The 26432-nt window shown below is 36.4% G+C and overlaps 1 protein-coding gene across 5 annotated transcripts in view; it reads right to left on the reverse strand.

The window, feature by feature from the left end:
* The window catches only part of LOC576168 (tropomyosin), a 38807-nt gene extending 14820 nt beyond the window's left edge, over nucleotides 1-23987 (reverse strand). The window contains exons 1-5 of one of the 5 annotated variants that reach the window (XM_011681683.2): nucleotides 23720-23986; nucleotides 18617-18742; nucleotides 8891-9024; nucleotides 3488-3533; nucleotides 907-978 (exon numbers count right to left, since the gene is read on the reverse strand). In XM_011681683.2, the coding sequence (XP_011679985.1) occupies nucleotides 907-978; nucleotides 3488-3533; nucleotides 8891-9024; nucleotides 18617-18742; nucleotides 23720-23833 (492 nt within the window). In that variant the 5' untranslated portion in view covers nucleotides 23834-23986. Of the gene's footprint in view, nucleotides 1-906; nucleotides 979-1502; nucleotides 1575-3487; nucleotides 3534-8890; nucleotides 9025-14048; nucleotides 14295-18616; nucleotides 18743-23719 lie in introns of those variants that run through there. The other 4 variants (XM_003726456.3, XM_011681682.2, XM_011681684.2 and 1 more) reach the window with 4 other exon arrangements.
* Between the last annotated feature and the right edge of the window lie 2445 nt (nucleotides 23988-26432).

Genomic DNA, 26432 nt, shown 5'->3' on the forward strand with positions numbered 1-26432 from the left:
CATTTGCTCGTGCCTCTCCTTTCTTTATTTTATTATTGTTTATCTTTGATTTGTTACTCTCTTTATTTGTCCTTATGCTATACTTTTACCAGTCTTCTGAGTGCATCAGTTGGCTGGGCTGAGGGACCATTATGGTTTCAGTGATTTAGTTTGCTCTTTCCTTCTCTGGCTGCCATCTTTTGCACTCAGAATATTGCTACAAAAATTGTGTTTGAATTGTTTTTGTAATTCTAATTTGTAATCACCATGATTATATGGTTTCATTGTCATATTTCTTGAAAGTGCTGAATAAATAATAAATAAAGATCCATTGGATATGGACTCAAGTGTAAACATGGATTCAATGGGCTGAAGGTCCTGCAACAAGCGAGCAAAGTCCCCGGGCTCAAGCAAAACTGGTCCCGAACTGGTTCTCAGGAAAAAGGAGGGTTAAGATATTTAGAATATTTAGATATTAAGAAACAATTACAATGCAATACAATATTGGCATTTATATAGGGTTCTTACGATAGCTGTATCACAGTTCAATTTTGAAAGAAAATGTTCTTGATCCAATGAAATACCGTGTGAAAATCTGTTTGCATTTACCCCATTCTCCCTCTTAATCTATTTGTCTAATCTCTCCTTATTATCATCTTTTGAAAATAGTTTGGGTGTGAAAATTGTTTTGATAATTCTTGAACTTTTATATTTCATCTATGGAGCTTATTGGAGCTTCTGGCAGGTTATCTAATAAAGTCTCCTACTACAAATGATTGAATTTGAAAGCCATCAAGAATAACTTTACTTCATTGTAGAGTGAACTCAGAAACACCCTAAGAATCTGACTGAATACAATAAAATTATGAGACTAAAGAGAAATAGAAAATAGTTTCCTGTAATAAATCACAAGTGTTTGACAAATACCTCTGAGTGTAGTCTGTCGAGTTCTTCTATTCTTGATGCATTCTCTTTCATTCGCTGCTCTAAGTCAATAATCTTTCAGAGGCAAAACCATGAGCATGCACATCATCATGAGAGAGATGGTGGAATTAAAAACAAATCAAGGAGAAAACTTAGTGGTTAGCAACATTTTATCAGTCACCAAGTGATCAGTACTGCTCTTAATAGGGAAGTTCGCAGGTATCCATCTCGACCCATGTCTCAGTCTCATCCTTTATGTATTACGTGATGTAATTTTCAACCCTATGGTCAAATAAGGGTGACCTTATTTGGCATTCTTGTAAAGAAACAGGGAGAAATCGCACAGCTTTCTTAGATAAGCTCATTACAAATTGTGAAAGAGTGGGATGGGATGAAGAGAATCAATTGGCTCTAGATAAAAAAAAAAATTGGTGGGACAATTGTTTGAGAAGATTATAGGGTCCACTGAACTGCTTTTGGACAGATCCGTATTAATGGGGATTTGTATGCCAGAATCTTCCCTTGGATCGAGAGCAATGCTATTCACCTGGTGGCTGTTGTGTAGTGACCCAGTCACATTGATTGCATAATAATAATACCTCATCGTATTTGTGATCTGCCTCCTCCTGAAGAGCTTTGGATGTTGTGAGTTGGCTCTCAAGGTCTGTGATCTGTAGCATGGCCACCGAGCCAACAACCAAACATCCAACAATGAATGGAACACAGTTTATCACCCCGGTGTGGGGTGGGGTGTGGTGTGGGGTGGGGTGTGGTGTGGGGTATGGTGTGGGGTGGGGTTGGAATAGGTGGTGGTGGATGTAACATTGAGACAAGGTACGTATCACATGGACGATACAGGAATGGGAGAGTGGGGGAATATAGCGGGATGTGGCAGACAATGTTGTAAACAAATCATAGAGATGTGAACAGAAGGCATAGGCACAGAAGGCATATAGAATGGATACATGACAATGAGGCAACAGGAAGCACAAAATGTATAGATTTGAAACAAATACATGAAGGAGGTGGAGAGAAAAGAATAAATTTCAGTGAAAAGAGGTGAAATAATATTAAAGAAGAGTTATCAAGAATTTAAACAAGAGCTTAGCAATCTTTTATGTCAAAATAAAAACAAAAATCATATTGAGTTTAATCTCTTCAGAATTAAAAGAGAGCTACATCTACATGTTTATTATTCTCCTTATTTTTTTATCCCTCATAATCTACTTCTTCAATAAAGATGTAAAAGCAAGTAGATTTAGTCCAGCAAAAAATACCTTTAATCTAAGTTCCAGTTCTATTTGTAAATGTACATAACGATATTAGAAAAAAATTCAAAAAGTGCATTATTCTGCATATTAGTGTGTTATTATGTAATTAGTATTACTAACAAAATGAAATGTGAATGCATGCACGTACTGAGAATCAAAAGGTTGTTGCATAACAGCAAGATGTTCATGGATATGTTGTAAAATGTATAATCACTTGAATAATTATAACATGTCACATCTATTTAAAATATGATTTTTTTTTTCATTCTTTTCAAGTTCTAATTATTAAATAATAATTTTTAAATTCTTAACATCTGAGGCAAATTTTTTTTTTAAATCATTTAAATAATTTATATTTGGATATTTTTCTCCTTTTGGTTGGAAACTAAAATTGTTTACAACAACAACTATCAAAGGTACATGTACCCTTAAAAAGTTAAACAAAAAGAATTAATTAGGATAAAACAGGAGTAGTTCAGGCAAAGTTAGATTTTTAAAAAGACACATAAAGAGTTACAGACAATACATACATAGGTAAACAAGTATTAAAGAGGACAGGGAAAAGATCAGACAGACAGACATGCAATATGGTTTGGAAAATAAATGAATTATTTCTCAAAAGTGAAGGGTGTTAATATATGGATGGACTGGTCAAGATGGATGGGTCAAGATGGACAGACACAAAGAGGGAAAGGGATGCAAGGATGTAGGATGGCAACCTCAGGGGGACATGCTACGGATCACATCAAATTGACCATCCAATTTACTGCACACACAGATACTTCACAAATGTTTTTAAAAACTTTTGTTAATAATGAATTCTTGGGTCAGTGATGGATTTTTCATTTTCTTCCAGTCAATGAACACTCCCATGCTGTACACACGTAATTCTGAATTTATCAATGACATCACAACTATAAATCATGCCTTCTCTATTCCGATCAATTCTGACTGCACACATGAAGACATTCATTAATTTCATATTAGAATACACATTTTCATGCTATGAAACACAGTTAACCTTTTTAATGAATCTGAACTATCCTAGCATAGTACTTTAATATTTCAACCCCATTCACTACATTGAACTTAATCTTTTAAGTCTGTTTTTATATAAAAAAGTATTTCTAAATTTCACAGCAAAAAAAAGACATTACAAGTACTTTATTTTGCAATTCCCCTAGTACTTTTATTCACCCATTTTTATCATGAATAAAATAATTTCACAATTTGCATGAAACCAATTGACTTGTATTGTAGAAGGCTATTTCTGGGTAAATTACATTCTTTCTTTTTTTCTGTTTTATACTCACTTTGTCGTCATCAGAGGCGCTGCGTGTCTCCAGTACTTTCCTTGCTCTGAAAAGATACAAGTAAACGGTAAATAAATAACGAGAAAGGGAAGTTTGGAGTTTTATATCCTTCTAATGCTAGGATGAATTAGAGAAATTAAAAAAAGTAATATTCCATGTAAGTGTGCACTGAACATAAAGCAATAAAAATAAGGTTTGTTAATACAGACATAAACTATATTTCATGCCACATGGGTATAATTTTAATAGATGTAGATGCCATGAACTTTGCTGTACTATTGAAAGCATGAAAGGTCATATATTGCTCCTATCTGGGGCTGATTTAAACTGCTCTGGCCTCCTGCTAGCATTGTTTTTACATGTAAGTACATGCTATGATATGTCTTACATTCAGCCTGTACACCCTCAACTATACAAATTAAGTTCTCCCAACATTGCTCATAAAAATAAGCAATGACTGATGACAAAATGTATAGACATTTACTTTGTACATATGTATTTCATGTATTCATGTAGTTATTATTGTAGTATACCAGAGGAACCATTTTGATATGACCAAATGACATCCAAAAATGTTTCTTAAGTTTATGTACACGTATGAGTAAATAGATCTGAAATGTATACCCCGTACTATGTCAAAAATAATTTTAAATGAACAGAGAAAAAAAACACATGTATAATTATTTTCTTCTTATTTCAAACCAGTAGACACTAGACAGTTGTGTAGATGAAACAGGTGCATATTACAAACGTCTGTTCATCTCTGACCCTGGCAATGATTTGTCAAGAGGATGTAATTTCCTTTCTATTCAAGCAAACAATATGAGCATTCGTGTCTGCCTAACCCGAAGCAAGACACACACAGCTTAGTTTAAAGTGAAGGGAAGACTTTATTTAGGCATGTAGTTAAAGGGGAAGTCCACCCTGATATTGAGTTGGTTTTAATAGAAGCAGAGAAACAAGAGAACAGGTCACTGAATTTTTTAGCATAAATAATTGCATCTGAGCTTTGATAATTGCTCATCCCATCTCTTTATTATTTTTCAAATCACAGGCTGTCCAAATATAGCTGGTGCAAATATTAGCATGCTGAGTAGAGGCTTGACTGAACATAATACGCTGCGTATGCATCAAGACAGTCTAAGAGGCACTTGTATAGATAGGACAGGCTGCAGCAGAAAGATGCTGTTTTATTAGTTAGTGACTTTAGGAACAATGTTCAAAATTAAATTATATCAACATTCATATAAACATGAGTTTAATGTGACACATACAGTATCTCAAATCCAACCCAATTGCCAATAGTCAACTTCATGTTAATTACAACAATAAATTCTGAAAGGACACGCATAAACACCTTAATATAAGAGGGCTTATCAATGCGTGCAGACATGATTCTACTTCAGGATGACTGAACACCAGCTTTGACATGCTATGTCAATGCACTTCCTCAATTAAAATTTCAAGAGACCTGTAGCCTGTAGGCTGTACAGTCAGAAGAACTAAATGGTATTTATTCTGGGTTCACCTCTACTTGGGAAATTCTAATCGATCTGACTGCTCAAATAATTACTTAATGATATGTCCAAATTCCAAAGGATCACATGTGAATATATTACCTTACAGACGAACATTTACATGTCTTTCGTGATACACAAATGTTAGTATACATCATGTACATGTACATGAGCAGACATATGTTGAATTAAAAAAAGTCAAACTAGGTGCTGTACAAGCAATATCGAAGCGTTTTAAAATTGCAATGTAGTGAGTCATCACAGACATGTGGACATAAGGCCATACACAGTTACACACAAAGAGAACTACAGTATGTACTCATTGTAGTAAAAGGCCTCGTTATCATCAGTTATGTCAATGAAAAACCTTCACACTTTGTATTCTTCAATGCATGACTAGAATCACACTCAAGGTAAGTATCACTATCAAAGGTCACAAGCAATTCTGATCACTACATGTAGCCTACACATGTGCATGTATACATGTAGTACCACATGAAATGAAATGAAACTATAGTGAAATGCCATAGGCATGGAAGTGTTAAATCATGGGGGTATATAATCTAAACCGCCTTGGACTTTTGTATAGCCATAGGTCGGGTGTACACCTGAATACCAGGTAACATTATTGTGGATTATACATTCAAGCTATACAGAAATCATTATTTACGTGATTAGTACACTATAATTTCTTTGTCCCATCTTTTAAAGCAGGCTATTAACAAACAACATCTGATAACCCAAAACAGTTTAAAAAAACACAATAACAAATATTATACGTGTGATTATACATGTATGTATCATGTACATGTATTATCCTAGATCTCCTTAGATTCCTTGGTCCATAGATAGCACTACATGAAAACCTTGGTGTGTATATTAAAACTAACACCTTGTAAGATTGCTAGTGTTTGGACTTGTTATATTAAATCCAATTTTTTTTCCCCCACAGCAATATTCCTCACCATAAGCTACATGTAGGTGGGGTTTATGATTATATTAGCCTGCTACCACCCAGCCAAACCTCCCTTAATATTCTAATGAAAAAATTTCACAGCAGCGTAAATTGGTCGGCTGAGGGATACTGCAGGTTTCACCTCCTCTGTGCCGTAAACACTCCATAATGATATGATCCCAGGCAATATCACACAGCTCTCGAGGCCATACCGGCCACTATTTACCAGAGAACATAGCTAGCATACACATTTGCACACACACTCAATGAATGAATGCCAGCTAGCCAAAGACATTCTTTCCATTATGGTTTTCATTAATCATTGTGGGAGTATGTGTCATCAAATCTCACGGTAAGCTAATTGGCATAGACTATGATTATATATACTGTAGAACTCAAATGTCATAATTATAGCCAACAGATTTGTGATCTCACTTACATGTATAATAAAGTCAAATAGAGCCTATTGATAATAAATTTATAATCCCTTTACAGAACCTTCACCTATACAGCTACAGTCCAGACAGCTATGGATGTGATATATACAATCAATCAAGGAAAGGCATAGACATGTTTGCACATCTACACTGAGCCTACTTGCATAAAACCATGAACCTAATACAAATCCCTACCATGTCCCTACTGACTGTGGTCTCAGATTTCACACCTGAAAGGCTGTGTTTGATTAGCCATTAAGTGCAATGTTTCTAGACGATGTTGCTCCACATTATATGCATCAAGAGGCACACACAAATACATATCGGCCTACACTGCTGTAAACACAGGTATATATCCCAAGCACTGAACCAAAGTATCAAGACAGTAAACTACAACTTGACCTGCGCGACCTATGACCCCTCAAGTAATCAATCTGTCAGGTGACCAGATAACAACAGCTTCAGTTTCACCACCCAATGAAGATAAGTTTCGTATGCAGGCAGGCAGGCAGTTGAAAAATATTCTTTTCTATAAATAACTTCAAGCCAGCTTGGCTGTCAAAAGATGACAATGGATTTGAGATATGGGTGGACCTTCATGGTTTTATGTCAGAATTATTTTCAATCAAAAAGTGCAATGATGCAAAGAAGTACATTTTACTGTATGAGGAATTGTCATGTGTACAGTACAGCCCTTCACATCTAATCCGATCATGTTCTTTGTACATGTACATGTATCTGTGAATTTTTACCTGTTCCACTAGTTCACTTAAATATTCTTTGCAGACATGTGCATGTTTTAACCTTGTACAGGTCTAGCCTCACAATGTGAAGGAAATCAAATTTGTTTACACCCACGTACTTCATAATATGCAAATACCAGGAAGTTATCCTTTAATAAATTATGGAAAATAAATAAGGAGTAAGCTTACAGACTTCCCCATTTTTGCTTTCTAAAGGCTTGTTCAGATATGGTCATGTTTTTTGATAATGAGTTGAGGACTTTGAGTATTCACCAAGATACTAATAAGATTCAGAAATGTGAAGTGTACTACACAAGTGTACTACATTTTGTGTCATCATAAAAACTAAATGCTGTGGTTTTGCCTTGTGATTTCTGAATGAGCATCACGAGTGCCCTTTAAATATCACACTTGTACCTGTATGTTTATTTACAGGGCATACTTGTGACACTTCAGTAAACACTCATAAATGAATTGTGAACAACAATTAAATCTATAGTATTTAAGACTTGTATATTCTAGCTTTTCTGATCATCAAGGTTATCATCTAGAATTTTGTATTGAACCTTATACTGTATACATACGGAAGCCCACAGGAGAGGAGAGAGGAGAGGAGAGAGGAAGAGCAGGTGAATTTAGATTTGATCCAATTGATATGTGAATGAATGGTATACTGTAAGGATTAGACAGGCCAACTGTAAACTGCTAACTAAATAGAGCCTCTTATGGCATGGTCAATGCACACATGAATCTGCATACATTGGGCCAGGCGCTGTATTGATAATACCACTCCCCTTCTTTCAATGGCTTCACTCTGTTATCTGTGAAACGTGTGTGGTATAGAAGACGAGGTATCACCCTCTGCGACTGTGCCTTACTGACTCACTCACTCATACAAAGGCAAGAGTAATCATTCTACGCTTCACATTTATATCCATTAGGAATTAATGAGACCTGTCTATAAACATGTACATGTAGAAGCATAATGAATGCACATGAAAAACACACATACTGTACATAATTATATGTCTACCCTGCATCCTTCATGACTGCAAAGAACATTTCTGGAGTTTCTGGTACATCATAAAGTTCTATAGAGTAACTACTTGTCTACTCTACAAAAGTATATGTATGCAATTTGTTGAAGAAAAAAAAGGTATGGTAGGATTTCAACTCATGATAATATTTCTGTGTATACGTACAATGTTTGGTACCCTATGCCTTTGATCTTAAAAAACAAAACAAATCCTCATGGTGCCTGGTCACTGGGATACATTGCTTCTACCTTCAAGGAATTTACTGGCAGTTTTAATTCTCGCCATGATTGTGTCTCCATATTTGCATACAAAATTACATCAGCTTAAGAGTATGTAAACACTGCAGGTAGGGTCAGATAGTATCAAGGTAATCACACAAGTGAACATTCCTAAGCGTAACTGTGTAGCTGTAAAATTTGATAAATAACGCTATGCAAACTTGCAAACCCACCCATTGCCCATCAAGTATGTTATGCTTTAATACACTAAACAATTCATATCAATTGTTTATATGTTGTCTGCATTTCCACAAATTTTGAAATTAGTGATATCATTTCATGCGCAATAAATTGTATTGTAGCTTATAACTTGACAACTATGAATGCTAAAGCAATACTGTATCGTTGACTTCCCCATTGGCTTACATGTAAATGTAAGCTGATTCTTGATGCAACCAAAATATTTTCAAGCTTCATAATCATAATTAATACGCACCTTAAGTTCTCATCTGCTTCTACCTCAATGGTTTCTAGCCTTCTCCTTGTGTCTGATAATGCCTCTTCTTGTTTGCCATTGTCTTCTTCAAGGAGGATGAGTTTACTGTTAAGATTCTTCACCTCTGCTTCTGCCTGTATTACATAAAGAGAGTTTGCAAGAACATACTATGATCAATAAAGTATCTGGAATGAGCAACATAATAAATGGTTTAAATACGATTTTATTAATGTTATACATTTGTTCAACAAACTGAAATTGTAGCACTTCACAAAGTAAAATCATTTGAGGAGGCATGTGGTACAGTGGTAGAGCAGTGGTCTCTTAATCATGATGTCCAAGGTTCAAAACCAGCCTCATGCACTAGTGGCCTTTGGTAAGGAATTAATCCTCATTACCAAATCCCTATGAAAGACTTAAAACTTGAGGGTCCTCTGGTTGCTTACCCACAAGCATACTTGCTTTTATTCAATCGTAAATTGAGGTAAGGATATGAGGAAACAAATATTTCCAGCATGACTGAAACTATATTAAAAGTAGAGGACAGCTAATGATTGGATTCACATTATATTTCTCCTCTTGACACCACGAGTGATCAATCTCCTAAAAGAAAAATAGTTTGTTTACAGGTTTTACCCCTGGTTCTACATCAACAAAAATTAATAATTATAAAATGGAGCTAAGAGTGTTTTCTGATTTGCTCTTCCCCCTTACCCCTGTAAATAAATACAATGAATAAAACGAGACAAGAAAGGAAGAGGAAGAAAGAATACAAAGATTCATGTACGATATAAGTTTCTGCCAGTGGAAAGTTAAGTATATTATTGCTGGATGTGATACTTTGATTTGTGTACATGTACATTATACATTTACTTTACCCTGCTGTTTATGAGACTTACCACACAAATCTCCTTTTTAAAGTAATTTTGTCTTTGATATTCAAAGTTCTAAAGGCATGTCTGGTCTTTAAATAACATTGTGGAATAATGACAAATGTATGAAATATGCAAGCTATCTTTGTGATCTGTGAACAGAACTACACTGTTCACTTATACCCAATCCCTTGCAGCAAAAGGTCAAATGAGGACATTATTCACCATTCTATCATGATGGAAAAAGGGACAAAGTTGTGAAACCACATGTAGAATATTTCAAATTCCAGGAGACAGAAGTTTCGCTCTGCAGCTCTAGGCTGTGCCAACATTACTTTGCACTAGTGACCTAAAAATCTGGTTTTAGTTTTGGTTTAATTTTAAACTGTCACCTGGTCACTGGGTTTCCTAGTTTCCTTCCAAAGGTCATGTAAAAGTCATTGTCTGAATTTACTGTCAAGATCAGGAAGATGTCGATATCTAAAATCAACATGTTCATGTTATTTAGTCATTGTGAACTTTCACTGCAATCACCTCTTGACTTTTTAACAAGTCAGTGGTTTTCCCTAGCTTTTCTTCCCAAATACATTTACCAAACTAAGCATTACTACCGGTATACTGTAAACATTTTATCATAATTAGGCCCTTCTACAATGTACATTTATATAAGCATACTTTGCATGGAATGAAATCAAAGATTTGTTATGATCCTTTTATGATCTTTTAGATATGATTAAATAATCATAATAATAATAAATTGTGATGATACAGCATAGAATGAATACATACATGTATACTGATACAATTAAAGCATGATGTAAAGTTGGAAACCAAAAATATCAACTAAAAATAAATACTACAGTTGATAGTGCTTCATGATGTAGTTTGTGTACTGTACATGTGGGGCCACGGATACAATGTAAATGTATGCACTGTATTGATGTGTCAAACATATTCAGTATAAGTGAAGTACAGTTTCTTAGAAGAATCTTCCAAAGTACAATTTGTTCTAAACTCAAGATGCTACTACACCTAAGCAATGAAAACCTGTCAAGCATTCATATCTTGAGGCTTGAAGTTTGATACTTGTTCTAAATTACTTCACACCACAGATATCCTTGGTTGTATGTCATTGCTGAAGATGACCATATGGGGCCAATTTATTTCAACCCCACAGCTTCAGTGTCAAGTGTATCAGTTTTCACATCTCATGAATTTAATTCATATCTTAGTAAAGAACCAAATTTCTTGGCTACTAATATGAAAATGAATGATAAGTTCTCATTCAAATATTACACTTGAACAAATTTGAATGCTCAAAATAATTGATAACATTAAATTTGCTAAAAACCTACACAAAATGTACATGTATATGTGTATTTTTATGTAGGATTTGTTAAATGAAACTAATTGCATAAAATCTTTAGGAATGACCTTCTAGCAAACATAGAAATACTTCATTGGAAAATATGGGGTCGATATGGCCTGTCAGGAACAAACTCCTATGAACTTTGACACCAGACCAATAAAATGAAATACACTGTCACCCTTGACAGTCACCCCATGAGTTTCGAAACACCCATGCAGCATGCAATGCTGGATTGTCTTCAAGTTCAAAGCTGTCCTACTAGCCCATATTTACACAAAATGCGCTTTCTACATCTATGCTTCATTTATTCTTGAATCCATATCTTCAATGCACAACCTTGGTTGTTGGTACCAGGATGTATTATGAATCAATGCATCATGAATAAAATAACAATCCAGACTTATATATGTTTTTGTTGATGGTACATTCTTAACCAATACATTTAACTTTTGAACAATGGATTGTGTTGAATATGAAAAGAAATACCATATTTCAATCAATATGGAAGCCCATTTTCCCCAGTAAGAAATTAAAAAGGGCCCATGAAGGTATAATTTCTCTAGAAAAAGTATGGTCCAAAGGTTGTTTCAAGGCACTCTGAAGCCATTATAAATCAAACACTTGTTTCCTGTCCTCTGATAAAGGAATTGGCTCGCCTTGGAGGGAAAAAAGTTTGCCAGAGTCAACAAAAGGTTTTTGGTATAATGGGGTCAATTCAGAAACCCAAGCTATTTAAATGCATGGATGCCACTTGAATACAATCTTTGTCATGCCAAGGAGACAAGAAATTTGTTCTGGAGGTTGATAAAATTGTCACTACATGCTAATAATGTGTAGGCAAAGGCATCCTATTCAAAATACCGGTAAACTGTAATAAATTTATATGCCCACAAATTAGATCAATAGGCATGGCAAATTGATGGACTTTCAAGAAACCAACCCAAGGAAAATTTTAAATTGCTTATAAATAGAAATATGACTCAATTATGTCACTGTCATGTTTGCATACATGTATTTCAACAGGTGATGCAGAATGCTTTGAAATTGCCCTACATGCATACAGTATATACTACATGTACATGTGAGCATTTTGAAAGTCTTCATGGTCAACTTGACTATATACCGTAAAGCCTTTATAAATTCAAGTCTCTGGATTAAAGCAATGGTCCCTTGGTGACTGCAATAGTGCCGTTTTGCAGTCACCTTGGGCCCATAGTTTGAACCAGAACCTCTCAGGACAGTGTATTTTTTTGTATAATATAACCAAGATATGTAGGAAAATTGTGATATAAATCCCTTCATAGTTATATGAGGTAGGAATGAGGATACTGATTGGAATTTTAAAATTATAGACCACTAAAATAAATCTGTCATTTGTTGATTCTATTTGCTATAGACCACTCCGGGGACCAAACCTATGTACAGGGCTCAACACTAAAAGGTGCTTGGGACACAAGGGCATCCACAATAAATAACCGAACCCCCCCCCCCCCCCCCCCCAAAGTTGTTATAATTTTAACATCAAGCTCGTGCATTCTAGACAAACTCCCAAAATAGTTGGTGTGGGGCCCTGCTCATCTAATTTCCAAGTCGAAAATGAATGTTCAATAATTGTTTTCCCCTTCTCATGTACATGTATGATCTACCCTGGACCTACATGTAGCCGGGCTATGCAGATGTATCATGTACAGTAAGTACAAGCTTAATTTAAAACAAGTTGCAGCTCTACTATTGGTGATATATCCTTGAGGGCTATGTGATATAAATATCACATTTTACATTATCACTTAGCCCTTAAGGCCAAGATGATATAGATGTAAATCGAAACCTGATAATAATCAGCAAAACTTCGCATATTGCGAAGTTGACTTGCAGAAAAAATAATGACCCCCACAACGTCAATAACGAATGATTTGAAGTCATTTACAATGCCCATGTAAAATTTGTTTAACAAAATCAATGAGTCTATTACCTTTACTTTACCTTTACCGCAAATACTGGAAGAATGCTGAGACAGCAGTCGAGCTTCCAGGTCTATCTTCTGGGTCTATCTTCTTGTACTAATACTCTTTAATAATAATTCTCATTATATGCCATTACTATTAGCTAATAGCTACGCAGCATTCCTGTACTGTAGTGCTGTACAGCGTTCCTATCTTCTCTGGCTCCCTATTTCTTAATCAGACAATTTTATATTCTTGTATTGTAATGCCCACCCATACAATTATGTAGCTCATCAAAACACCAATGCAAAGTTACGCACATGTAATACTAATAACTGAATGCAAATCTTCATTTTGTAGCCGACTAATCGATCACCCCTGAATAGTTTGGCACAATGTAAGCGTCACATTGCACATATTTTCAGGGTGCGTAGCTTATGCCTTGGCCAAAAATATTGCGTGTAGAATCTATACGATACTCGATAGAAGAAAACTTAAAACAAAACGCCTCAGAGTCTGACTTTACAGCATGCCATGAGGCACGCACCTTGAATCACATCAGCCTCTACTATATTTCTGGGGACCTAGGGTCTAGGGGTAGTACTTCATACAGAACTGTACTTGATGGTACTGCCGGGCTGGCTGTCACTGGCACTGGGTTTTGGAAACCACTCATTCATCAGCACTTATGATGCATATATTATAGACTTGATGCAATGAAGCGATACCGTAGTGTGAGGAACAAATGGTAGTTTTCATGATAATGCCTTCAATTTTGTAGCAGGACTTGGCGTCTCCACCGTTAGCCAACATGAACAAATAAAATACTAAGTTGACTTCAGCTATCATAGCATCAGTATCACACATGCATGCACTGCACTGACTGTACTGCCAGGCGTTGGGCCCATCCCACATAAAAAACACCAATACAGTTTTGTACAGTTAGCCGCCTACCGGCCATTTCTTCTACTTACCGCGTCTGCACGATCTCGTTCATCTCTCAACTTCTTTTCTAACTCTAACTTCTTTTCTAATGACTCGTCAAGCGACAACCTGAGCGATGCCATCTTTTTCCTAATCGCCTCCATTTCGATTTGTATGTGTCCCTTTGATTCTTCTGTGAAATATATCCCCAAAATACTACTTTCAGACGCTCTCGTTTCGGCAACCACTTGTCAGAACGCGTCGGCAAGATTCAAAGCTATCGTTATAATGCTAAGTATCGAAACCTGTTATCGATGTGTGGTAAAGGTATATCGCATAGTCTCTCATTGATTTTCCATCTACTTTTGGTCTAATTTTCGCCTTTTCGCCCTAATTAAAGCATGAATTTCAATCCTTCTGACAAATCATTAGCATGGTATCAAGTTATCTACATATTCAAACAATTATTGTCGAATTATTGGCTAAAACTTGTAAAACCCGAATATAATTACTTCCTGAGAAAGATCACGTGATCTCTCCCATACAAAGTTTGGGTCATTACATTTATGAACTTCACTCCCTATGGACAGTTTGAATAATCTAAATTGCGTATAGGCATGAATTTTCTGTTAAATTTTTGGGAATAATGTTGGTTATGGGAACATATCTCTCTCTCTCTCTCTCTCTCTCACTAAATTATCTAGCCTGTTTTGTAATATTTCTTTAAATCCGTAAAACTTGTTATGTTTAACAGTACATAAACGACAATAGAACAGACTTAGGTTTAAGTCTTATGGAGAACAATATTCGAATTTAGAGAACTAGAGAGATGGGGACACCAGACTATGAACCAAAAGGCTTGGGATTCAACCCCCTGCCACATTTTTATAATATAACGTCCTTTGGCAAAACATTAATATAATTTGTCACACTCCAACATGCCCAGGTGAGGTGGGTAGTGAAATGAATCAATTTCTTTAATTGCTATTCTGACAGACATGGCCACTGGCCAGACAAGAACCCACCATTGCACCACTATTATTATTATTATTATTACTAGAGGGAGTAGTAGTAGTAGTAGTAGTAGGCCTGGTAGTAGTAGGCGTTGTAGTAGTGTAGCAGGAGTGTACTATAGCAGAAAGTAGTAGTATTATAATAGTGTTCTTATATTCAACAAGACTTTATAGGGCCTAATCATAGTGGGTTTTAGTAAAGCGCCCAAGTCTGTCAGAATTGGCACTCCTGGCTGCCACGATTATTACCCCCGGCAATATCATCCTTTCATGTCGAAATCGAGATTATTCTGATTTTTTTAAACATTAAAACTATAAAAGACCAAAAATAAGCTATAGTAACTGGATTCATATAAAAGAAACTGCGATGTATGCCATGGATGAGGGACAAAATACTGACATCTACCAATCAGGAATACTCATTATTATTGTAAGTCTTTTACAATGAACTGGAAAGGGAATGGCTAAATAATCACGGGACCGAATATTAAATTAAAATACCACCGTGATAACGGGGGCCAGGAAATTGAGGGTTGGATGTTGTATGGAAACAAAATACAGACGTGTTCGGGGTATACCGGAAATAAACATGATAAAAATTATTACAAAGTGGTGAACAAAATAAATAGAGATTGATTATTGTACTATCAAATCATGGAGATATCTCTTTTTATATCTTCATGATCAAATCAAGAATATACGAGATACACGGGCTTTATGCACTGGTTCGCATTAGGCTAGTAGATTCTCCGAGTTATTTTGGGCGCGTGCTTCGAATGATTATCAGCAGGATATATGAATAGATGTTCATCCATGATTGGCTGTGATGAACATTGTACGAGAGACAAGAAACTATTAAAACTATCCGGGCATGCGCGTAGTGCTCAAGCTACAATAGGCCTATATCTAGAATGTGCGCGCGTGCCGGTGAGCCCGTCGTTGGCGCGCCCGAGCTGGCCCCGAGTTCAAGTCCAAGTGGTTACCGAAAGAGCGATCCATCTTGATTAATGTATGGTATCCGAAAGTGAAAGAAGCTTAAATCCAGGAAAGCTGATGTTTGGCAGTGATAATCCAACAACTGAATGTCTCTCCGTTATAAAGTCACAGTGTAGACGAGTACTGAGGCGCTAAAAGCTAATAACACGGCTAGCTGGAGAGGAATTAATCAATGAGAGATGCCTCGGTCTGGTAGAGGGAGTGAACTCGGTTCGGCGCACAGCCAGACATTCCAGGCATGTCATTCCATATTCGGTGCGATGACGTAGTATCAGGGTGTGCCCTCTAGAGTGGACAGAGGAGTATCGTTTGACTTGATCGGGAGATGAAAGCAGAGAAGAGAGGTTGGGCCGTCGAGGAGAAAATATTATTGATGGGTATAATGTCTCAAGAGGTCATTGTCATAGCTATAGTTCAAAGCGAGTGAAGATTCCACTAAATACAACGAAAGAAAAACTGATTGAATATACTAGTAACCCCGGCTGCAGCAACTTTGAGAAATATACTTCATCAATGGGAATCTTGCAAGCCGATCCTTTCCTTCACAGTGACCCACATCATTATAATACAGATGTCATCCCCATCTGAATAGTTGATGAGGCTCAATCCAGTGAGTCACGACTAGAATGGATAACTTTCGCTTCAAAGTAATGTTAAAAAGCGCTATCAAACAGTTGCTTATCTCCTTCATTTTCAATCAAATTTACGGACGCTAAACCTAGGAGTTAAATAGCTGGGTTTAATATGCAACACTCGTAGACCTACTCAAACATCAAGCCTACGAAGCTATACTAAAGTGGGTCCCAAAGTATTTTATACTTCGTAATATAAAATTTATTTTCAAAAACATGAATGAATAGTCGATACATGTTGACCGCAGAAAACTACAAAGTAGTCATGTTTGATTAGCATTCTCCTTCCTCTTTGTTTTCATAGTCTGGAATCGACCCTGAGTTCACATCTAATCAATAGGATATTTTTTATTAAGATCCCGGGCTTTATCGATCGGCGTCATTGTCATTTTACACGGCCAATATAATTCTCTATCTCACAATACACATAGGCTAAAATTTCAGACATTAAACATACTATGTATACCAATAGTAAAACTAACCTATCTGATCTTATTATACACAATCAGGTTGCCAATAAACAAGAATGATTATGTTACGTGTCTGACACTAAGTTATAAATTATTTGGTTGTAAGTAGAATCATTGGGCTTAGGCCTATGTGTTGTAGAAATATCATTCCAAACCAATGATTCGGAGGCCAATATAGATTCACAACTTAATTTTGTAACACTCCATCAAATTGTAATCCTATGATACGTAAACGTATTACAAGCCCTTAGATGACAGGGGCATATTCGGTGCCTGTGCCCCATGCCCGCTCCTACCCCGACAAACCCTTTACAATAATGTAAGCATAAAAATATTTTTAAAAGTACAATAATTAGATTGTTTACATGCGCCCCGTTCACTTCTAACATTCTTAATAAGGAAAATAAAAAACTAAGGTGATCAATGATCAAGCACCCAAGATGGCGCTGTCTGTGTCGACCGACCCGAGTCATACACAATTTGGCCAACCCAATAGCCATTCGGTCGATTTAAGTCAAGAAACATATTTTTTATAGCTAAATTAATATATTTACCTTGAGAGGGAGCTATACAACATAAACAGTTTATGTTTACAATTTCATCACTTTAGACTCGATTTCAATCGCGCCAACGATCACTGAATATTGTAGGATCGCATATTCTTCCAATATGTTCATTTGAACCAAATTCATGACCCTATACCAAAACTTTGTATGCGAATCCGCCCATCACAGTGCACACGCTCCGCTCCCTGGGGAACATTCCGACCAGGCACGATTTTTCGAGAGCACACAAGTCATGTCCAACTAGATCTACTTCATTCGATATGAATTACATGTAACTATATGGAAATTCATACAGAATTATACTTCTTTTACGATATAATTCAGTTGTAACATTCACAGTTGTAATATCCTTTAATAAGATTCCGCACTGGACTGACCAAGTGGATGACGGGCTTATTCTCTTATCTTACCATACTGGTTGATGATTAATTCTATTTCACCTCACTACCCCCCCCCCCCCCCATAAATGTATTTCACGCTATCAAGTATCAAGTTTATTTGTCTTCCATGAATCACAATGTAACAAAATATAATAGAGTATAATCATAACAGTACAATGTAGAATAAAGAATGACGAGACCCCTCAGATTATGTGACAAAGATAACTGATTCATTAATACAACAACAAGTAATATATGTAATTGCTTCTAGGTACGCAACCAGAGGGCCTACAGATTTAAGTTCTACCCGAGAAAATTGTTAATGAGGATTAATGACTAACAAATGGGATTAGCGCAATATTCTTGGTTTCAACCTTGACCACCCAGTCATTGCTCTACCACTGTGCCATCGTGCCTCTTTCTGAAATAATGACCTGTTTAGGAGATGGCAACATTGTTGCACTATGTGGGGGATCTCAGATAAAACCTGGACAAGGTAACAGAGTGTTTATAACGTAGAGGGCGTGATAGAAACTGTTCATGTCTAAAGAGTGTACTTACGACTCCCTGTGCCTTCTCAGCTTCATCAAAAGCAGCCTGTGTCTCGCTCAATTTGTCGGTGGTGGAATCGAGCTCAAGCTCGACCTGCTTGATTCGGTCGTCGCGTTCCTTGATGGTGTCGTTCAACTGCAAAGATATAGAGAGAGGAAAACAAATTGAGCATATTTATGAAGGATAACAAGATAGATTTCTACATTTCTTGGCAGCAAGGGGGGGGGGGGGCAGATGATGATCATTGTGACAAATATATGTATCATTGTAACTTCTGTGGTTGAGATGATAAACGCGTTGCAGTGTTAAATAAATTGTGCAATGATAATTATGTAGGTCCGGTAGTCTCCTTTCAGCTAACTGGACTGCTGCAGCGCAAACGTAGCTCGCTCGACGTCACTTACAACCTAGCCAAACAAGTTGACATTGACATATATTTTGTGAAACTATCGCTGAGAAGTTTTCTTTTTGAATGAAAACGCAACCATTGTGATCAGGAAATGCCATGAAGTCCTCAAGATCGGATAAGTTTCGTCTTATATTAATCATGAGGTGCCTTTTGCAGATAAATTCTCAATTTCTTAGATGTTCCAATGTATTGTCGGGGTATGGTATTGGATGTGATGTGGCGCGCAATGACGCGAATTATACTTTTGGGAGATGCAGTCCCATTTTAAAACAATAATTTATGTTGATAATGAAACAGTTTGTAAAATGAACCTACCAAACTTTGAAATACAATGAAATAATAAGCCTTGATGATAATTAGTGGAGTTTGAAGTGGTGTTTGAATGCACCCCTCATACATTTTGCTTCTTTCGGCAAAATTCTTGCCAATCTTAAATGAGAAAAGTACGGTGGGGTTGTCAGATACAGCCCAAATTAATCAACTAGAAATTATCTATGATAACTAGTGCTTCACGTGTGATTGACCTACAACCTTACATAATTATAATATCATTCCATTGGTGTGACAAATATAACACATGGCTTGGCTTATCCCATTATTACACGCGATGTTCAATGTTTTTAGTATCACCTCAAGTCACGTTGATTCGAGTCATCTCATGTTTCAATTGAACTACCAAATTGAAAAATGAGATGACTCGATTCAACGTGACGGAATTTGTTTATCCGTGTTTTTTTTTTATCATACAGTCTTATAACACGAAAACTAGGTCAAGAAAATTGGCTTTCAAACTTGATACATAATATGTAAAAATGGGAAATATTTGCCAATAAGAGTGTGCAGTTTATTTCCTCATGTTTTTATCTAAGTCATGACGGCATTAATGTCTCCCGATATTGGAACTCGCCCGAGTTTATCCTAATCCGTATTTGTCATTATCGTCACCATACCCTGAATGTTGGGATTAAAGGTAATCCTAATGTCATCCGTGGATTAATGATGTTCGCAGAAAAGAGAATTTCCTTTCAATAAATATTCCGGATTTCATCACTTTCTTTCCCCCAAAAAACATGCCGGTTCTTGCATCCTACACTGCACTGACACACAGAAAAATGTATTGTTGAAATCACAATTCACTACTTTTAATGTGAATTTATTATGCAATTTTGTTTTGACACTTCTTTCATATATATGTTATTCGATTTCATATGCAACTTGTTAAAGATATACAATTTTTATAACCCGTTATAAGGAAGCTTATTCAATATTACTGAATGTATTGTTACGTTATGGGTATTCAATCAATATCATCGTTATTTTTTCTTCTGCCAAGAGTCCAATCAAAAAGTTATTTGCACGATTATATCAAAATGTGATGTTACTCATAGACGAGGCACCAATGGGAGAATTTAAAAGATCATTTTCATATACTTTTATAAAATACTTTTTCTCGTACAAAACATCTTTCTTGTGTACCCTATATTGCTTTCCTTAGGCAAGTTATTTCGTTTGATATTGAACAATATGACTTAAAGTAAATATAAACACAGCAAGGCTGTTATGTGATCTACATACCACATGATTTTTCTTAAACCATGCCCTTTTTGGACTTGATAGCTTGAATGACGAGAACAGGTTTCACATTACTTTTAAGCAACTCGTCATGGTTTATAGAAATCATTAGTTTTGTCTTATAGGTCAATGAACCCTAAAATATGCGGCCAAACGGGTTGTTCAGCAATCCAAGATCCTGTCAAAAATATCAGTATGAGGTAAGCCTCATTTGCGTCAAACTGGTGTGCGATATCCTGTCTTTTTTAAATACAAGACATTTGATCTGAGTATTACAACCTTCATATAGATTAGACCCACCCCTGCCCTTAAACTATATGTCATTGAATTTGACGATGGCATTGGATTGCAGACAGATGTCTATCGACCCCCCCCCCCCCCATAAGAAAAAAAAACAGAGAATAACACCACTTCTGGCACTCGACCTGCGAAAATATTTCGATCTTCGGGGTGAAATATTTGGACCAAAAATACCTCGCCAGCCGAGAATAGAAGACGGCGGTTTGGGAATTGGAAGAAGACATTGAAACCGCTTGTCAAGACTTTGGTAAATTGGGAAATGGGCTTCCTGTTACTCCAAAGATTTGACATGTTTGACCTGTCTGCCCTTGCTGAAGTATGTCTCATATGGCATAGTTTATAGGGGTCAAAGCAAAGATGCATAGAATGGTGACAAATCATGAAAACATCTTCTGTCTGTCAGGGATTGGGTTGTGTTAGCTTATTGTGGTTGCTTTCCAAATATTGCGTGGCCAATGGTGATCATTACATATTTGAATTTGAATCCATTTGTTTACACAATCCAATAGTCATAAAATCTCTGAAATTAAGCTAATAGTGACATATTTTCTGTCTGGATGATTTAAGCGCAATTAATTAAGACAAATTGGTGTAGGTATGTCGATAGCTGTCCATGGCTCGCCTCTAGAAATACAGGACAGTAGCTATGTGTCAAAGTATATGAGTTAACGCCCTTTCTGCTTTCAGTATATTTATTGTTCCTTTTAAATTATGTTATTTCTTGGAGAAAGTTCACCATTGCCTGACACTATAACAGCAAAATAACGTAGGCCTATATAAAAGATAGAATAAATTTGCATAACACGACTTAGTCCTATTGAAGTTCTATAACCGATAAATAAGTTTCAAGAAAAGGGTAAAGCTGATCACGAGTTTGCTTCTGATTAAAACTGTAAAGCGGAAATCATTTGTAAATTATTTGCTTGTTGTTAGGGTGTGTGTGTGCTTACATGTACTATGTGCACAATATTGCCCTCGGTCTATAATTTTGGTATTCTATGTTGAAGAATAGGTGTTACACAATCGGTTTATTAAATGTGTGTTTGTGTGTGCATGTGTGTGTGTGTATATATATATATATGTATATATATATATATATATATATATATATATAATTATATGTGTTATGAATAGGCCTATATATGCATAGTTTCACTTGTAATCATAAAACAAATCAACTGTGCATTTGGTTAAGTTAGACTGTGTAAACAAAAGCTGCCTTATAAAATCGAACTAAAAGTTTCCAAAATATCTATTAGTATTAAATCGAATATACCAACATTATATTTATCAGATGTTGTGGTATTACAGTGAGATAATAAGTTTTTATCTGATCGTTGGGACTGTTGGGCTTTGCTATCATACATCAAGCCATGTCAATGGTATTATAAGGGCAAGGAATGTTCTATGCATGATCGGAATGCGACGGACGAACTGAGCATGCGCGACGGACAACCATAGCAGTCCGATGAGAAAACTATGGCACCCCATCGAGGCGCACAGGTCTGCTTTGAGTTTAACCGTCGCATTGAATTACCACATATCACTTTCATGTTATATACAACAGACCCATTCATTCAGCTTCTCATTCATTCCTAACAGAAATCAGGATACATGAATGCCAAGATGATTGTAACAGGAGTATAGCGCGAGTATGAAATATTTGCATATCGAAGGCAGAAGGAGAGATGCCTAAATCTTAATGTAGACGAATGATTTCAGAAGATAATTAATATTCCATTGTATTCACAAGATAAGAAGTGGAAGACAGCTTCTCTCTGTTTCAACATCTCCATACGATAGCAACATGTCCCACGGGAGGAAGCAATGGCGCACTGCTCCTCAGTCTATGCTAGCCGCCATTTTGTTTTTGATAGATCATCGTTTCCATTCTTTTGTTTTTCGGGAGATGATGATACCCCTTGGTACATGTAATTACGTTATTCCAGAGTGTGAACACGTTGCGCTTATCTTCTTCTGCTTCTCTATATTTTTCACCATGGTGTTAAACTTTTATCAGGTCTCCGTTACTCCATTCGCCAAGTAATTAACACTGCTTGATGATCCAGAATAGACCTTTGCGGGTTCACGTTCCGTCAGCGTCCATGCAATGCGACGATCATGCAATCATAATCATATCAAAAGCTCGACAAGATCCCAATTATGCGTAGTATCCTGCATGTTGGCATTGATTCATAAATATCTTGATGAGAGAATCATATTATTCAACTTATTTCACGAGAAAGAAATATTGAACAATTTGCTTCATTTAAATTTAGAATGTATTCATGTTCATATTATAACGAAACATCATGCAATAAGACTCGATTTAATTCCACGATCATAAAGAAACTTGTTAACATCGTAATCATCATTGTATTGTTTCATACAGTATTTTATACCAATCAAATAATGGCTAAAATGAGAGTTCCTTTTGGGGGACTGAACACAAGGATTTCGTAAAAGATAAAATTAGAAATTGAAAGAACATATAAGATGAGCTATTCTGTTCAAGGGGGAGGTTTTTAGTTTTCATTTGCCTCGAACATTCGATAGAATATTCTTTTATCATTATGTACGATGCAAAACATCATCACGCATGCGCTGTAAGTACTGCGTTGATGACATTCACATCTGGGGCACTTTCTTGAAAACTGATTAATCAAACGCGTAAGGCGTATACGTTATTTTTATTTTTTCAGTTAAATTTTGAACGTCTGTTCTCTGTAAGGATGCAGGGTATTCCAATTAACGATATAAAGGTTTGCAATACGATTTCTCTATCTCTCTCTTTCTTTTTCACATATATTTTTTTTTCTTTCTGGACATACCTGTTCCTCACGCTCTTTGCTGGTCCTCAAATCAGCCTCAGCCACCTCCTTGGCATCGATAGCCACCTCCTTCTCCGACTTGAGGGACAACATCTTCTTCTTGATGGTCTCCATGGTGATTAGTTAGGTTTTTCCGATTCTTACACGAGAAAAACAACAAGAAGTTTCAAGCTTCCAGCTGAAGTGAACAAAACTTCAGAACTTATTCCAAGACGGTGGGAATGTGGAGAGGGCTAACCGGCCAAGTGACAAGTGCTAGGTTAGAGACAGACTGCTATTCAGTATCACCAACCTGGATTTCACGTAGCGCAACAGGCTAGAGCAGACGACAGGGAGACCGCAAGAGAGCGCGCGCACGTAAAAAGTATAGTCAAAAGTTAAAAACCTTATCAGGAGGCCTTCGCGATCATGTGATATACTCTCGACCAATCGCGTATCTGAATCGCGAGAGGAATTCTAGATGTGGTATTCGGAAGATGACGTAGTGGTGTCGCGTGTGTATGTGTGTGTGTGCGTGTTTGAGAGGGTGCGGACGGGAGAGAGTGAGAGTGTGTATAGATCATGACTGATAGTGATGTCGTGACGATAGACCGTATGATACACTGAGACTGGGCTCCCAGCCAACCTAATATGGAATGGATGAACTGGTGAAGTAAAAAATATATTTTTTAAAGCATAGAGATAGTTTCCAGCGTGTTAATATTATGGTGAAAGTTAGCAGACAATAACCAAAATGTGTCTTTTACACACTTCACACTTGACTGATGCTTGTGATTATATTCATAGTTAAAGGAGCGTGAAGAGGATGTGATACGAGTTGTTTGTAGTGGGGATGGGGAAGTAGGAGAAAGTAAGGATGAAACGGGGCGGGTTGGATGGGAGATGAGAAAAGCAGCATCTCACTGAAGCTATGGGTTGAGAGGAGAGGAGCGAGAGGAGAGGAGGGGAGGGGAGGGACGAGCGAATTGAGGAGCTATGATTAGGGTCATGAAGAGTAGCTTTTGACATTTAGAGTTATTGCGTATGCTTATATACAAGGGTACTCACGGAAATGATGTATATACCAGCCATCAAAAATAAGATAACGTCATAACAAGCAGGTCACATACTACTTGTTTGCACTCGACAAACCCTGCTATAGAATGATATCCATCGTTCTTTCTTACATGCATTCTTTAACCATTTTCTCATTCAAGATAACATTTAATTATTTTTTTATAAATAAAATAATATATGATAGATTTAATTTGTACAGAACAGCCACTGCATTCAACCAAAATGACCTGGCTAAATTAGAGTCAGAGAATGAAATACCCCAATATTCATGCTCTCATAATGACCCTGTCAAACTAACAATAAGAAACAAATCGTCAAATCATTTTACACAATCATGCAGAGTTGATGCTCTGAATTCCGGCTCCAAACAGCTGAAAAAAGCGAGTGTCCCGTTCTGCCAACCTTCACGTGATCCATTCATAATCATTACGATAACAATGATAATAATTATGATAATAACGTTTGTATTATCTATTATCATTTCTTATAGGAGAAAGAAGAAAATTTCATAAAACAACAATATGTTCATTGCAAATTCTATATCAAATAGAACAGTTGAAAGACACCCAATGGGGGTCAACAGGTATAATATATACAAAAACATTTACTGGAGTATTTTGCAAAGATTGATTTCGTCAAAAGTATGCCTAATGAGAACCTTTAGGCAGTTATTACGAACATAAATCAAGCCTTGACAGAGTCGAATAAAATCTATCAAAACATAACCCCATGATTTATCAAAACATCTGTGTCGTCATGAAATCAATATATCATAGATGTCAATGGAATATAACTAATGCATTTAAGTGTTTGTTTGTGAGTGAATGTTATATCATAAATAATCTATTGATTGTTTCAATGTTCAATCATAATTTTGTTCTCTATAGGCGCGGATACAGCCAGGATACTGTTATCTTATTTCTCACAAAGGGCCTACTTTTTACATGATCGTTTTATTGAATATTCCACCATCAAAGTTACCCTACATCGGAAAGCTTGCTTGGGAATGTCAAAATGTTGTAATTTATAAAAACATTTCTTATAGAATATGAAAACGTATACTTGATTTTGTACTCAGTTACACCTGGGTGGCGAGAGGCAAATGTGAATTAATAAAATGTCTGACAAAGAACGTTAGTGCAAGGCTGGAATTCGAACCCTCAACCTTTGGATTGGCAGTGAAGTAAATGAACCCATATACCATGACACCATGTCCATATAGGCTATGCAGGTTTTTTTGGATCGCATCCCAGATGTGTAGAGGTGTAGGTAATGCATTCATTTACGTCCATTCTTCCTGGTATAGACATGCAGATGTCGCCGTGAATATCACCACTGCAGGTTAGACCCGTATAGTTATACATGAGCCTTCGGCGCCATTTTGGATGATGCATCATCCGAGTTTTCTTTCTTCGGATAGTCTCTCTTCTATAACTTTATATTTCCTATTCTTGGAGGATTTAACGGGTATCATAATTTTATCTCTTCCATAACCTTCCTTTTCCCAATTTTGGAGGCTATATTCTTAGATCTTTTTTTCTCTCTACAATAACAATCAATTTTCTACTGTTGCAGGTTTTAATGTGTATTCTAAGTTCCCTTTTCTAACTCTCTCTCTCTCTCTCTCTCTCTCTCTTTCTCTCTCTCTCTCTCTCTC

The sequence above is a fragment of the Strongylocentrotus purpuratus genome, unplaced genomic scaffold (assembly GCF_000002235.5).
Source record: "Strongylocentrotus purpuratus isolate Spur 01 unplaced genomic scaffold, Spur_5.0 spur5_scaffold_9, whole genome shotgun sequence".
Classification (NCBI taxonomy): Eukaryota; Metazoa; Echinodermata; class Echinoidea; order Camarodonta; family Strongylocentrotidae; genus Strongylocentrotus; species Strongylocentrotus purpuratus.